Genomic DNA, 15,621 nt, shown 5'->3' with positions numbered 1-15,621 from the left:
CAACCTCTCAAGGTTTCATTTTGAGAGAACAGCTGGTCAGATGTGACTAAAGATACTCTTCCTGTGCCATAACAGCAGAGAAGACCTGTAAAGTCATATCATACAAGGATTTAAGTGCAATAGCAAACACTTTTCTGAAAAGAGGAGTTGAAGTTCATGCAGCGAAGAAAACAAATACGTTAGGGCTCTTTCAGGAGGAAGGACTGAACTACCTAGGAAATACTAGATACTTGGAGCCAGAGTTCAGAGATTAAATGCTATAAAAAACATGAGCAAGTTCATTTGCAACTGGTGATCTCAACCTTTTACCAAAGCCACTGAAAGTTTTAACTGTGATGATAAAATTGTCTTTCATCTTCAGTGAGGTGAAGTTAATGGCACAGTCCCCATCTGATACAGCTGCTACATTGTTGAACCACAGTGCCATTGTTGATGTGCACTCCATTCTTTAACAGGACTGTGTTGTGGGGCTGCTGCTTCCCCTAGGATTCCACATCCTGTAAAACAGTAGTTATTGAAAGGACTCAAAAGAGAAAATAAGCATGAGGAGAGCCTCCCTACTGGAACAGACATACAGACAGAGAAGGGTTAAGACAGAAATGCTAGGACATAGGCAAATAATGTATAAAAACACAGGACCAAAGTTGCACATGTCAATCTCTTGATCTTTAATTAAGTGTTTCCCATGTTGCTAATTCAAGGCATCCCAAGCAGTCTTTGATGAGGTGAGCATGTGTGTGCAAGGACACAGGGCCTATCAAGCATTTCCTTCAACTCTGATCTACAGCTTTCCAGCATACAGAGATGTGCAGGACACTCACTGGCAAAAGGGGATACAAAGCCCCCTGTCCACTTTAGGAAGGACAAAACACAGGTGACAGATGTTGGAACCATTGTTTTGTCAATGGCTTTCTCCCTTCTGTTCTTCTGTTTCATTGCTGCAAATAGAAAAACAAGCTGTTACAGATATGCTACAGAGCTGCAGTCTATCCTCCCAAAACTACATAAAATGGAGTTTACATAAAGGGAGTTTCCAACAGCCCAGTGCAGTCTGCAATCTTTTAAGTCTTAGCTTTTAGCTGCACAGTGCATACTGGAAACCCCCTTAATAACTGGAATACACCCACCAAACTGATTATAAATCAACATTATTTACAACAACTTCTCTAAAATAGTTTCTTTGATCTATAAATAATCAAATACACCAAACACAGGAGCAGCTAAACAGAGTAATAGAAAATGGTACAAAGTGTAGCATAGTGCAGATAAAGGTGAATTATTTCCATTCTTCCTTTCTGCAATGAGTCTGAATGGTCTAACTACTCCAGAGATCTGTGTTGTAACACCCACCAGTTTGTTCTGATGGGTTCTGGAATTCTCATAAATTGTTCACCTATATGAGAATTTCAGACAGTATGTGATTCTGTTTTAAGAGTCATTCCATAAGTTAGAAGAAGACTTCTAAACAGAAGACTTTAAATGGGTAAATAAGTAGAACAAAATCATGGAATAATTTAGGTTGGAAAAGACCTTCAAGGTCATTGGGTCCCAGTTGTTAACCCAATACTTCTAAGTCCTGTGCTTAACCATGTCCTTACCTCCAGGGCATGTGACTCCACCACTTCCCTGGGCAGCCTGCTCCAATGCTGGACAACTCCATCCCTGAAGAAATGTTTCCTAATATCCAATCTAAACCTCCCCTAGCACAACCTGAGGCTACTTCCTCTTGTCCTGTTGCTTATTAATAGGGAAAAGAGATTGAACCCTACCTGGCTACAGCCTCCTTTTGTAGCTGTAGAGAGTGATAAGCTTGCACCTGAGGCTTCTTTTCACCAGGCTAAACAATCCCAGCTCCCTCAGCCACTCTTCATAACAGGTGTGCTTCAGACCCCTCTTCAGCTCTGTTGTACTTCTTTGGATGTGTAATGTAGGAACACTTAAGTCTCCCTGTTGTCTGCAGTATAGACCCTCACTGACTACATTTTATTTCTGATTTAGTTGACAAGATGGAAAACGTCATCAGTTTTTCCAGTCTCTAAGGAATGCATGGTGTGGAGATTACAGATAGCAGTCTGGCCTACTCTGGTACAAAACAAAAAATTTGATAGCCAAAGACATGTCTGTGTCATGTGTTTAACTGCAAATGTGTCTTTTAAGCTGTTGCTGGCTGTATTTCCTTGTCTGAGATTCTCCCTACCCCAAGCCAAACGGGAAGCACAAATTATTAGATTGCTGGTGTAGTTAATGACATACCCTTTAATCATCGTCATCGTCATCCTCTGGGACAAAGATATCATGTTCTTCAAGTAAGGCTGCAAAGTTCTTACTGATCTGAGTACCAACATACAGGAAAGGGATCACGACGCTGAAGACTCTGAGGAGACCGAAGGGCGTCTGCAAGGAGTCGATTGTAAAAAGTGGATCTTTACATCCAGGCAAGTCGCACTTTGGCTGAACCGGCACATTCCCGGCTCCACAGGCGCGCGGAGGGCCCGGGAAGCGGCCAGAAGAACAATCTGCGTCCCTAGTGCCAACCCCCGCACCGCGCTTTATTATAGTACAATATATTACAAATACTCCCGCACCAGCGAGAGGGGAGCCCGGGACAGGGAACACCCGTGCCTTAGGAATGGCGAGGCGGTGTTGCTGTCCCCCTTAGGCCGCAGCGCTGCCTCGCTCGGGGTGAGGCGGGGGGCAGGGGCCGGGTGAGCCCCGCCCGCTCGGGGGGCCGCTCCCGTCTCCCTCCCGCTGCCGAGCGCTTCCGCATCCCCGCCCACTGCCCCCCGCTCATTGGCCCCAGGCACTGTCACTCAGCCCACCGCCCCGCCCGCGGCAGCTGCACCCTCCCCGATTGGCCACCGCTGCCGCCCCCGCCCGCTCGCCCCTCACTCACCTTAACCGGCTTGGGCAAAATGGCGCCGCTGCGGGTGACGGTGGCACCCCGGGAGGGCACCAGCGGCACGGCCGTGGCCCGGCCCGGCTCACCCCAGCCCGCACGCCCCGAGCGAGCCACGGTCGCCGCCAGGAGCCGCCCGGCTGCCGCTGCCATCGTCCCGCCTGCCCCGAGCCGCGGCCCAGCCCAGGCGTCAGCCGGGATCTCGCGAGGTTTATGGGGAGGCGGCGAGATCGGCGCTGCGCATGCGCGGGGCGAGGCCGCGCCCCCCCCGGCTCTGAGGGAATGGCCAGGCCCTGCAGACACGCCCCGGGGCCGCACGGCTCCAATGGCAGCGCAAGGGCTACAAATCCAACCGGTTTATTCGGCTTCGTGGCATAAAATACAAACATAAAATACAATGTAATGAGATGCGTAGTACAAGTTCCGCGCGTAAAACAAACTCTAAACAATGTAATACAATGTATAATAACAAGTTCCTCGTGTAAAACGAAGGCGCATGCAAAACCGCCTCCTAAAAAAAAAGGAACAGGTCCTACCTAAAATAGAAGCACTTGGAAAGGCAGTTGCTCGTAGTGTTTTCCAGGTAATTGTGCGGAGAGAACACGAGTTTGGTGCTGCTGGTGAAAGATGCCCCTGTGCATTTCAGCGGGGTTTTTTTTTCAGCTTCCATACAAAGGCAGCCGAGAGAGGTAACATTGAGGGGACTACCAGGCACTGTCAGTGCGGTAGCCACTGTAACACAAAATGTCTGATCTTGGTCATGATTGTCCACCACGTGGCTAAGAGTGGCCACGGGTAAAACCTTCAGGTTACTCTTCACCTGGTCTCAGTGGAAAACAACACAGTTTTACAAAATAAAGATATGCAGAAATTATACAGCACAGGCTCAAATCTGAAATGGCAGCATCAGAAAAATGTAAGGATTTAATCAACTATTTTAGCAGGATTAGAAGCCCTTCTTGGCACAGCTCACAAAGGCAATGTTAGAATTGCCCTTTCTCTTTCAATTTTTTTTAGATTTTAGCACTTTTCTCTCATTGCTTGAGCCCTAAAGAAAATTCTTAGAAAAGGATCTTACTTCAGTACTTTTCTAAAAGTACCCATTCACCTTCAGTGTTCAGCTCCCCCTTTGCCATGGAATCTGTTTAGATAGACATTCTCTATTTTTAAAAATAAGAAGGGAAAGTGGAGACAGGAGGTGAAACAGTCCAAACCTGAACAACTGGAAAAAAAACCCTGGCTGGCAATGAGTCTTATATTGCTGCCAGGGACAATGTGCAATGAAAACTCTCTGCCTTTCCTGTAACAATCTCTGCCTGCAGAAAGACAGACCGGCTGCTCCATTAGGCAGCTAAATGTTCAACCTCAGGAAGCTGAAATCCCGACCTCCTGCTTAGGGGCTGCTTCAAAGGCACTGACAGCACAACCAATTCAGCTGGGCTGGCTCGGCTGCCTCCCCCTCCCAGGAGGCAGTGCAGCACTCAGGTGCTTCCTGCCTAATGAAGCAAGTGGTCATTAAAACACCTGTATTCCCATACAAATTTAGTCATGGCTGCAATTGTGGCCCTTTTCACTTAGAAAAAGGGCCTGCCTGGGATGGTGAGGAAGCCTTGATCAAGCACATCCAAAGTCATTCAGTGCTCTGGAGACCTACCAAAGGCATGGATGGCTGGGCTGAGCATAAATGTGAATCAGGATTCGGCCATTTTCTTGTCAGCACTGCAGAATAAAACACCAAATTACTGCAAACGCAATCAGAAGGAAAGCAGAGCGCAGTGCCTCATTTGCAGGATTTGGGATTTAGCTGGGATATGTGCTAACGCCAAGGTAGGTAGCGTGGAAATTGTGCCATTTGAATGGGACAGATTAAAGCATTAAATATAAGCTCTTTAGTAGTGTTACGGGCACAATCCTGGCTTATTAAGACAAACTAAGCTTCTTAAAAATGAAACTGCCCTTAAATGAATAATACTGTCTCAGTTTCAGTTCTGACAGAACTGGCTTCGTTAATTTATTTTCCCTTTCAAGTCAGTCACAATTCCTGGGTCTCACGTAGGAGTTGCCACCACATTTTGATTTGTTTAGGAAGTTGAGTCTTTACTGTCAATCTGCTTTATGTTAATCTGAGACATCAGTAATATTCTCTCTGTATTATATTAAAAAAAAAAAAACAAAAACCACAGGAAAATGCTTTGACCGTGACAAATTTGACCTTAGTCCCAAAATACCCATGCTCAAAGCAAGGAGGCACCAGGTAATGTAATCCCCTGACGCTGCTGCCCTGGCATGGGAAAAGGGACACATATGCAGCCAGGAATGCTGCAGTATTGAACTCTTCAAGCAGCAGGGTAGGGAAGCAGAAATAGCCCCTAAGTCCAACCAGTTGAGCTGCTGATGAAGCCAGGGCCTTGCCCCATGGCCACCTACTCCTGATTTTTCTGAATGGTTTTCACAAAAGCGGAACAAAAATAATCCTCCCAAACTTGAAGACCATTACTGTGAAGTAATACAACCATGAACTGGAGAGGACTGGATTGCATTACTCACAAGTGAAGGTTACACTCTCACTGCCCAAAATAATTTTTAAGATCTAATTTAAGATCTGATTTACTCTAATATACCATCAAGCCATAATTAGGCAGGAGGCTGGAAGCTCATCATCCAAAACTACCAGAGACACGTTAAAAGGCACCAAGAGTTAATAGAACTAATTTGATTTCTGCATTGGCTACCTCCACAGGCTATTGCAAAATAGGAAGCTGAGTGTGTTCAAGTCCAGAAAGGTCCCCAGCCAGCCATGACCTGAAATGGGCTTTTGCTTTCCTAGCAAAGCTCTTTAATAAAACAGGACAATAAAACCAAGTTTAACTGTTTTAGGTGGGAAGCATGCAACTAGATAAGTGAGATTTTTAAACCCCATCCCAAGAGTGTTCTAGTCCCTGGACTTGGCACCCACCTACTTGTACCGTGTGCCTTGTGGCCAAGGTTTCTGACCTCCTGAAGGATGATGATGTTTCCATAGTGAGGCAACAGGCATGCCTCCCTGCAGCCCTCCCAGCCCGCTGGGAGAACAGGATGTGCTGCAGAGATCAGGCAAGCAATGCTGACATGAAATTAGAGGGAAGTGCCTGCAGGCCAGGTGCAGGCTTGGTAGAAGGCAGCAATATGGCTTTGACACTGGAGAGGCAAGCCCAGACACTGCCAACACCCACAACTCACTCCCACACTTTCACTTCTCCTGAGAAGTGAAGCCCTCTCTCCTTCCCCACTCCTTCGAAGCCTCTCCTCCAACTGCCAGGAGCTGGGCAGAGCCACAACACAGAGAGAGGCCCTGCAGAAGTGTGGCTCTGGACACCCTCCTGGGCAAGCAGCCCGATGAGCTGACTGAGCCCTATATGGCACTTTGCAGGGGCTGTGGTCTAAGCAAAGGCTGAGAAATTTATTCCTGCCCAGGCAAAGAGGCTTTAGCATCCCTGTTTAGGAACAGAGAAACCTTGAGCCAGCAATATTAGCAGGCTTGGCTGCCACTTGACTGAGTCCAGATCAGCCCTGGGGAGCTCCCGGTGTCCTCGCTGTGGCTTCAGGCCAAGCTCTGTCTCCATTTCAGGCTTGCTGCTGAGTATGAGCACACAAAGAGACAGTTGCAAGATCATGATATCCACATCCTGAAGGATTTAGCTGAAAGAAGGGTTAGTGAAGATGGAAATAAAAAAACAATGCAAAAGCCCCAGCAACAGCTGCAGTGGCTTATACATCCTGTAGTGAGAGGCACAAGGCTGGAGGCGTGCACTGAGGCCAGTGGCCTATCAGAGGCACTTCATAAGAGCCCAGCCTTACCTGCTGCAAAAGAACAAAGGCAGAAGGACTTTGGTACAAGACCACAGACAGTAACCACTGGTCAAAAGCAAACTTCCATGCTGAGAAACAAAACAAAAAAAAGTGGTGAAGGAGAGGTAGGGGATAAAACATCCAGAGCATCCACCATGTCAGAACGGCAAGTGGCCAAGCTCGTTGGCTGAGGTTCATTGCATATGTGCTAATTTGGGCAGCTCCTATTTCCAGCAGAAAGAGTTTAAATAAAGGTGGCTCCCCTGGTGTTACACATTCTCCAGCTGTATAAAGCCTCATGGAAATTAAATGTGAAGCTGAGAGGAGATTTGGGTTCCTCCCAAGTAAAGCATACACACACTGCACACTCAGACACTCATGAGGGCAGGGGGCAAGCAGTGTCCTTCACTCTTCTGCATGCAGAACAGGCCGCCGGGCATCAGCTGGCCAGTGACTTGCGTTCTACACCCCCAGTCACGGGTGTCCCCTCTTCTGCCGCTCCTGCCACTCCCGTCTCAGCACTGCAATCTCCTGCCCGTACCAGTTGTGCAGCTTGGAGAAGCAGATTGTTTCCGGTGACACTGGGCTCTCCGGCATGGCTGGTGAGAGGCCAGGTGCTGGGGATCCTGTGGCATTGCCGGCGGCCGAGCGCCGGCGTGGAGGCAGGGGCGGGGGCTTTGTTTGTCCCCCATCATGGTCACTGCAGGTGGCTCCACCGGCGACACTACCACCACTACTCCACGTGGAGTAGCCATTCTCCAGGGTGGTGGGCTTCTCCTGGAGAGGCTGCAAGGCAGGGTTGGAGAGATGCCTCTTCCTGCCAGAGGAGGACCTCTGTGGAGACTTACGGCAAGCAGCCAAGCTCTTGCAGGCCTCCTCCAGCTGCTTCTCCAGCTCCCTTACCACCAGCCGCATGTAGTCGAAGCTGGCCCGTGAGAGTGCCTTCACCCAGGCCTCCATGGCAGCCTGCCCGTCAGCCACCAGCACGTAAGCCCTGGCACCAGCGTCATCAAAGCGGATGGCAAAGGCAAACTCTTCAGCGGCCTCGCACAGCTCCACAGTGCAGCCCTCCAGGACCACCAGCCCCATGGGCTCCCGGCTCTCCCGCTCCTCAAAGTAGAAGAGGAGGTTGCCCTTGAGGACGAACCAGCGGCGCTGGTAGGAGGTGCCATGGTGGTGGGCATGGTGGTGGTGCCGCTCCACCCGCTTGCGCAGAAAGCCAGCATGGTCAGCGGGTGAGTCGCAGGTGGCATAGTGGGCCACGCTCCGCTCATTCAGCTTCATTGCCCCACCTAGGAGCAGAGGAGGAGAGGGGGAAGAGGTTGTCTTGGTGCGAGGAGCATGTCACTGACCCCACCAGAAGAGGCCTGATCCTGCTCCCAGAAAAAAGTAGCCCCGACTCCAGCAGCCACTGATACAGGACAGTGTCTAACTCAACAGGTACCCCTACAAAGGGCAGGCTCGTTCCTCGCTGCTGCAAAGAGGAGGTCACTACCCGAGCCTCACCACCCAGACACCTGCCTTTCCTGGGAACGCCCACACCGCTGTTTCACTTGGTATTCCACAGGTGATCTACTCTGCTGGTTTTTAATGGGGCACATCAAAGAAATTTGCCTCTCTGCCTGCGAGGCACTCATTTTGCTCTCTATTAGAAGGCAGGATAAGGAGACTATTTCAGACACAAGGGCTCTGGAACTTACACTTCTGCCCGTTCTCTATTCCCTGTCTCCATGCAGGACCATACCCACCAGCCCTCCTAGCAGCAGAACTCCCAGCTCCAGCAGGTTCACTATCGTGGGGTGCAAGGTGCTGTACCAGCTGTGCAGGTCAGACTGCAAAGCCTCGCTGTCTTCCTTGGCCAGGCTGCTCCCTAGCTGAGGGTGTCCAAAGCTTCAGCGTGATGAGCATCATCCTTCGTTGGAGGAAAAGGATGAAGGTGTTACAAACCAAAACAGTTTGGGACTGACAGAGCTAAGAGTTGTGTCACTCCCACCCCAGAAATCCAGGGTCCTCACTGCAGGCAAGCTGCACTGGAAACTGGGGCGGCAAAACTGGGGGAACATGCACTCACTTCAAAGACTGAGCCCCATGCCAGCTCAGGCCAGTGCTCCCGTGGCTTTGTTTTCTGGCTCCTGGGTTTGTTTTCGGTTTATTAAAAGAAAAAAAAAAATGTTTTGTAGAACCCCACTGCCCCATTTGTGGAGGCAGGCGACTTGGCAAGTCAAGGAGAACAGAGCCTTGAAGGTCACAGTCAGCACAGCCTTTGTGGATTGTTCAATTGCAAAAGGATTTCCAACCGCTAAAACTCCACACATAGCAATATGCAGAAAACAAACCACAGCCACCACTCCCAGGACAGATTTGGGCGCTAGGAGCTTCCCACTGCTGAGCCACATCCAGAATCCCTCCCGGAGCCCCTCTCTCCCATCAGGGCTTGTGAGGCACGGCTGAGGACATGGGGGCACGGACCCCAGTTGAAAAATGCCCAAGACCCCGACCAGACACAAGGAAAGGCTGTTCCCTGGAGGTGCTCTGCTCTGGGGAGCTTCCAGCCTGGCACACTCAGGCTGTGCACAGCAGTGGCGGCCCAGGCCGGCCCTGACGCGAGGGGGCTGTGGGGGTCCCACGTGTGCCGTGCTGGGCTCTGTGTCTTTGTGTGCGGGCGCACGCCTGTGCAATGGGGCCGAGTGTCTCTGTGCGTGTGTGTGCCCCTCCGTGTGCGTGTGCCCTTCCGTGTATGTGTGTTCGTCGTGTGCCTGCGACCCCCGCCGCCGCTCCCGCCCCGCCGCCGCCCTGCCCCGGCCCGGCCCGGCCCGGGCGCCACCTGGCCCTTGCCCAGCGCCTCCCCTGCGGGACCCCGGCACCCCGGCCCGGCTCACCTCCGGCCGCTCCTGCTCGGCGGTGCGGGGCAGCCCGGCCCTGCCGCGGCTGGGCTGGGGAAGGCTCCAGCGGCCGCCGGGGCCGTCCCGCCGCGCCGGCAGCACCGCCCCGCCGGCGGCCGGGGGAGCGGGGGGGCCGGGGACAGCGCAGCCAGACCGGAGCTGGCTCCGGTCCTCCCGCACCCCTTCGCTCCGCCCGACACCTCTGCGGGGTCGCCACCTGGGGGGGACCTAAACCCTCGCCCCCAGAGTCGCTGTTGGGGTGCAGCAGGCACGGGGGCGGAGGTGACAGGGCGCCAGCAACGGGGTGCAGCTGCAGTGGGGTGGAGTACGGGCTGGGCGCAGTGCTGATGGGGACCAGCTATGGGGTGTAGCAGCAGTGGGGTGCAGCACGGACAGGGCGCGATACTGACAGGGTTGCAGCGGGGGGAGCGATGGGGTCGCACTGCTGCGGGGTGCAACACCGGCGGGGCGCGGTGGCTGCGGGCGGGCGGGAGGCGTGGGCGGTCGGTCAGGTGATGCGGACGGCGTCATGTGAACGGGGCCGGGGCCGGGGCCGGGCCGGGAGAGTCGCTCTGGGCCCCGGCGGCAGCGATGGAGACGATGGTGCTGAGCGGGCTGGTGCTGGCGCTGGCGCTGCCCTCCCTGGCCCTGGAGAACGGGCTGGCGCGCACTCCCCCCATGGGCTGGATGTCCTGGGAGAGGTTCCGCTGTAACGTGGACTGCCAGGCGGATCCCCGCAACTGCATCAGGTCAGCGGATGGGGCTCGGTCGGGTCGAACCCGGGATGGCTCTGGCACCGTCTGGCTCTGGGCCCCGGGGTGCATGGTGCGTGGGAGGCGGGAGGCTCAGACACCCCAGAGCTGGGACGGAGAGCCCTCAGAGCTGAAAGATTTGGCCGGGCTTTTCAGGCGGTCGGGGAAATGCTTCCCCCTCGGTGAGATCACTAAACACGGACAGGGTTTAAATGGAAGCGCTGGAGACCCTCCTATGGCCCGGACCAGCCCTCCAGAGCCCCCAGATAAGCCCCAAATCCCTCTGCCTACCTCACCTGGTGAGGCAGAAGGGTCACAGGGTCTCAGCCTGCCACGTCTCCTCAATCCACAGCGAGCAGCTCTTCTTGGAGATGGCAGACCGGCTGGCAGAGGATGGCTGGAGGGAGCTGGGCTACGAGTACATCAACATTGATGACTGCTGGTCTGCCAAGCAGCGGGATGCGGCCGGACAGCTGGTTCCCGACCCCAAGAGATTTCCCAGCGGAATTAAGGCTCTAGCTGACTATGTGAGTGCCTCCTGGGAGACACTGGGGATCTCTGTCCTCGTGCCAGTATGGTGGGAGAGCTGGGAAGCAATAGAGGACCCTGATACCTGGGAGATACCTTGGATGCCTTCATTTGCTCCTTGCAGCTCTGCTCTCCTCACAGGTCCATGCCAGGGGCCTGAAGCTGGGCATTTATGGTGACCTGGGCGTCTTCACCTGTGGGGGCTACCCGGGCACCATGTTGGAACACGTGAAGCAGGATGCCCAGACCTTTGCAGCGTGGGGTGTAGACATGCTGAAGCTGGATGGGTGCTACTCATCTGCAGAGGAGCAGGCAAAGGGTAAAAGTTCACCAGCCTCTGGCATTCCTCCCCCTGCTGCTTGGGTTGGGGCAGCTGGCCCTTTGCAGCAACACTCAGCCAGCCAGCTCTTCCCTTGTGTCTCCTACTGCAACTGTTGGGAAAAGAGGCTGGAGTTTGTGTGCCCTGGAGCTGGTGTAAGGAAGGAAGCCAGGCTAGCCTGGTATTCCCCTTTCTGGGTGGGCTGGGACAAAGGCTGCTACTGGGACATGGACTGTTGGCAGCCACCCCCTTCACTGGTTGTCATCTTCTCTCCCTAAGGATACCCAGAAATGGCGAGGGCCTTGAATGCCACAGGCCGCCCCATTGTCTACTCCTGCAGCTGGCCAGCGTATCAGGGGGGTCTTCCCCCCAAGGTAAGGGTTTTCCCATCTGTTGGCAAGTGCCTGTGTTCCCTGTGCCCTGGAGGAGCTCTTGCTGGAGCGCCAGGAGCAGGGTGTTACACCCCGCTTATTTTTCCACCCCTGGATGGTGCTGCAGGTCCCCAGAGGGAATGTGGCCTTCCTGACAGGCATCTGGGGACTCTTACAGGTCCCAATACGGCTAGGTGATGGGAGTTTGTGGGAAGAAGGCTGTAGGGTATATCCTTTCCACCCTACTCAGATGGTATGAGGTTGGTCCTGACAATCTTCTTGTGAGACAATCCTGTCTGGTTTCAGTGCTTGAAATAGGATAATCTTCCTAGTATATGTTTCTTGAGAATTGGTTGTACTTACTTATTTCCTCTTTCACTTCTTGAGTCAGTGCTGAACTGCTCTCATTCTTGGAGCTGATAGCTTATCATATTTCTCCATGGCCTCTATGGTTGTTTTGCCAGACATTCTATTGTACTGGAGTGTGTCCAAACATAGTAGGATATAACTCTGTTTTGCCTCCTTACCCTTCTCTCCTCACCCTTGTCCAGATTCCTCTGCCTTTCACACACTTTCTGGACAGTGCAGGTCTCAACAATCAGCAGTGCTGCCCCTGCCTCCTCCACTTTGCAGAACAGTTTTTTCTCTCCTGCCTGACACTGTTCTCCTTGTCAGGTGAACTACACCCTCCTGGCAGAGATCTGCAACCTGTGGCGTAACTGGGATGACATCCAGGACTCCTGGGACAGTGTACTTTCCATCGTGGACTGGTTCTTCACAAACCAGGACGTGCTGCAGCCGGCAGCTGGCCCCGGTCACTGGAACGACCCGGACATGGTGCGGCCGGGTGATGGGTGCTTTGGCCCTGTCTGGGGATAAGGATCTCCAGGGATCCCCTTCTAAGGGCAGAGTAAAGGAGAAGCTCCAGGAGCAGGAGCCCTGTTGCTGCAGAGGCAAGGCTGGTGTTGCCCTTGGCTAAGCTGTGGGAAAAACCCGTGGTTGAAATGAACCCTTCACTACTTCAATTTACTTGTGAAGTTCTCCAGGTGCTCTCATCTTTCCCTGCACAGCCTGAGGGCAAATAGTGGTGAAACAAAGAATGTTAATGAGTGCATTTGAATGTATGTTGCTAGCAGGGATGAGATCTCCCTGTGGCTGTGATGGCAGTGGTGGAGTGGTGGACTACTTAAGGGGAAGCAAAAGTGCGTGTGAGGTTTCCCTTGTGCATTCCCTCCCAGCAGGAAGCAGCATCACCATGGATGACAAGCAGACAAGTTTCTAACCTTTTTCTGTTTCTTCCATATTTTCATCATCTCTCCAGCTCATCATTGGAAACTTTGGCCTTAGCTACGAGCAGTCACGCTCCCAAATGGCTTTGTGGACAGTGATGGCAGCTCCGCTCCTCATGTCCACGGATCTCCGCACCATCTCCCCCAGTGCCAAGGAGATCCTGCAGAACCGCCTGATGATCCAGATCAACCAGGACCCCCTGGGAATCCAGGGGCGCAGGATTGTCAAGGTTAGGGGGAAAGCAGATGCATTTGGCGGAGCAGACAGAAGTAGCACAGAGCATCAAAATAAAGAGGGAGAGGGAAACAATGCAGAGAAACAGGAGCAGGAAAGCTGTGGGAGTTGTGGGCCTGCTGGTGTAGCAGCCCCACAGGGCAAAGTCAGAAGTTACACTGCTCCTAGCAATTCTGCCTCACCTACCTATCCCCACCTCCAGGAGAAATCCCACATCGAGGTGTTTCTGCGCCCACTATCCCAGGCTGCCAGTGCCCTGGTGTTCTTCAGCCGGAGGACAGATATGCCCTTCCACTACACCACCAGCCTGGCCAAGCTCCACTTCCCTGAGGATGCTGTGTATGAGGTAAGCCCCACTGACACACTGCAGAGCAGGGCAGGCCCATGGCACATGGATCCCCCTCTTCCCAGATCTCTGTGCATTTTGGGGGGGGATGAGAGGGAGTACTCTAACGCCATGCCTCTGGGATGAAGCGGCAGCTGCCCACTGGGTCACTCTGCTGTGCCCTGTCCCACTGTGCCATGTCAGTGACCATAGCTGGACCCTAAGGTGAAAGGTCTGGAATGGCTGGTAGCTCTGTCTCTCTCTTTCAGGTACAAGATGTGTATGCCGGGAAGATCATCGGGGCCTTAAAGACAGCAGACAACTTCTCAGTGGTTATTAACCCCTCGGGGGTGGTGATGTGGTATCTCCGTCCCATGGCACTCCCGCTACAACCCTGGCACGTTGTCAGACGGCAAGCCCCTGGCGAGGGTTTCCGCCCAGCCTTTGTGTGACAGGGCCCAGCGGACGGGGTGTGGACCAGTGCCAGGGTGAGCTGTGAGACCCCAGAGCACATGGCTCTTCACTGCACAAGTGCCTTTCGCTGGTGAGCCCAGCAATGCTGGGCAGTGACCATCCATCCCCTGGTACCAGCTTGATGATGTCTGCTCCGTCTGTGTAAATCAGGAATTCTTGTTGCCCACTGCCTAAGGGTGTGCAGAGCATACTGCCTCAGTGATTGCAAAGCCTTTTGAGATCCTCCTGTGGAAGATGCCATGCAAGTAGAATCCAGCCACGACTGAAGTTTGGCAGCTCTGACACCTTCATTGAGCTGGGTACTACTGGCAGCTGCAGGGGCTGTTTGAACTACACCTGTAGAAAGGCTTTGGGTGCTTTAGTTGGTGCTTTAGGGTTGTGACATCCCCTTTTTCCACAGCCTCACCCCCCCAGGTGTGTGATGGCGTTAACCTCAAGGATCAGAGTTGGTCACTTTCTTTCTTTTGCTCTAATCAGCTTGGTTTAGAATAAGGGGCTGTCAACAGGGCTGCATTTCTCCCCCATATCTGCACCAGGACCAAGTGCTCTTGGAGGCATAATGGTCCTGTGCAGTGAGGCTTTGCTTGCACCAGCAGGCTGAAAACTCAGGGTTTCTCAGGGAAAGGCTTCTTCTCCCAAGGGCCTTTGCATCCACAGCTCTATCCTGAGGAGGAGCCTGCATTAATGAACTAGAAGTGAGTGTCAGGACACTAAAGCCTCAACTGCTTCACCTTACTACAGCAGTCGACCTATGGAGGACTTCTAGGGGACACAAGATTCAGACTGGAGAAATACAACATTTTAGATTAGGAAAAAAAATTTCTCTATTCAGCTGTGGGAGGGTTCCTGGTCATCTGTCCAGTCTGGTTCCTGAAGGACCAAATGGTTGATTCTGGACCTCTCCAGAAACTTTCTCTGGGGTGCAGGGTCAAGATACTGAACACAATGCTTGCAGTTCTAATAAGGAAAGACTTGCTAACAAAACAAGGAGCTGGCTTTGTTCTTGGGGAGTGATTGAGGCAAATTGATTGAAATAAATGGAAGTAGATCACAGACTCTGTCTCATGTATTGCTAGCTATAGCTGCTTGGTTAATGTAGGATTATAGCATCATTACCTCAAACCAGGAACAGCTATGCTAGGAAATAGAACTGGTTTCCTGTCAGAAACTGGACTGATGCAGAGTAGGAAATGGCTTTCCAGTAGTTACATGTTCAGCAGGGCAGCAGTATTCCTTGGCACAAGGGAAACAGATTTACAGTCTATAGCCAAGTGCCATTTTCCTTATTAAATATTTATTTTTCCATTGCTGGAAAAGAATTGCTGGCAAGGAGTTTCTTTTAAAGACTTTAACGGCCTTCCCTCTGGTGTAATGTACATAGAAGAGGTGCTATGAATGCAGCTGTAGGGAGTAGCAGTGTGGTGACACAGCCCCTGCTACATGCAGTGATGGGACATGAACATGTGCCGGTTCTGGCTATCTGGACGTAACCACAGGCACCAGCCAGCCTTCCACCCTTCCCAGGCAGCAAGGGGATAAACCCCATCTTCTTCACTCCCTCAAGTTACTTGATTCCAGGTCCAGTTTAGCCACATACCAGGGAGAGAGAGATGTACTGACCCACAGATGACCCAAGGGAACTGCAGTAGTGGTTACAGTTCATTCCAGCCTTCTGTGCAGTATGCAAGAATTGAGATCAACACACACACAACACTCTGAACT

At 52.5% G+C, this 15,621-nt stretch overlaps 3 protein-coding genes across 6 annotated transcripts; 1 reads left to right on the top strand and 2 right to left on the bottom strand.

The window, feature by feature from the left end:
• Positions 1–644: 644 nt before the first annotated feature.
• On the bottom strand, positions 645–3,116 carry LOC131591539 (essential MCU regulator, mitochondrial-like). The gene is made up of 3 exons (XM_058862351.1): positions 2,894–3,116; positions 2,254–2,394; positions 645–938 (listed from the first exon to the last, which is right to left on the bottom strand). The coding sequence occupies exons 1-2, from the start codon at positions 3,047–3,049 to the stop codon at positions 2,257–2,259; spliced, it is 294 nt and encodes a 97-aa protein (XP_058718334.1). The 5' UTR covers positions 3,050–3,116; the 3' UTR covers positions 645–938; positions 2,254–2,256.
• A 121-nt stretch (positions 3,117–3,237) lies between these two features.
• On the bottom strand, positions 3,238–9,692 carry LOC131591537 (sesquipedalian-1-like). Of its 4 annotated transcripts, none has more exons than XM_058862346.1 (3): positions 9,604–9,692; positions 8,425–8,636; positions 3,238–8,016 (listed from the first exon to the last, which is right to left on the bottom strand). In XM_058862346.1, the coding sequence occupies exon 3, from the start codon at positions 8,006–8,008 to the stop codon at positions 7,199–7,201; it is 810 nt and encodes a 269-aa protein (XP_058718329.1). In that variant the 5' UTR covers positions 8,009–8,016; positions 8,425–8,636; positions 9,604–9,692; the 3' UTR covers positions 3,238–7,198. The 4 variants fall into 4 exon arrangements, with proteins under 4 accessions (XP_058718329.1, XP_058718331.1, XP_058718330.1 ...); XM_058862348.1 differs by having other exon boundaries at positions 8,473–8,636; XM_058862347.1 differs by having other exon boundaries at positions 8,540–8,636.
• A 53-nt stretch (positions 9,693–9,745) lies between these two features.
• Positions 9,746–15,482, top strand: LOC131591694 (alpha-N-acetylgalactosaminidase). The gene is made up of 8 exons (XM_058862641.1): positions 9,746–10,355; positions 10,711–10,885; positions 11,028–11,205; positions 11,485–11,579; positions 12,252–12,413; positions 12,898–13,095; positions 13,303–13,446; positions 13,695–15,482. Exons 1-8 carry the CDS (start codon positions 10,198–10,200, stop codon positions 13,875–13,877), a joined length of 1,293 nt encoding a protein of 430 aa, XP_058718624.1. The 5' UTR covers positions 9,746–10,197; the 3' UTR covers positions 13,878–15,482.
• The last annotated feature ends 139 nt before the right edge of the window (positions 15,483–15,621 follow it).

Source organism: Poecile atricapillus, chromosome W, assembly GCF_030490865.1.
Source record: "Poecile atricapillus isolate bPoeAtr1 chromosome W, bPoeAtr1.hap1, whole genome shotgun sequence".
NCBI lineage: Eukaryota > Metazoa > Chordata > Aves > Passeriformes > Paridae > Poecile > Poecile atricapillus.
This window is presented reverse-complemented; position numbering and strand designations above follow the sequence as displayed.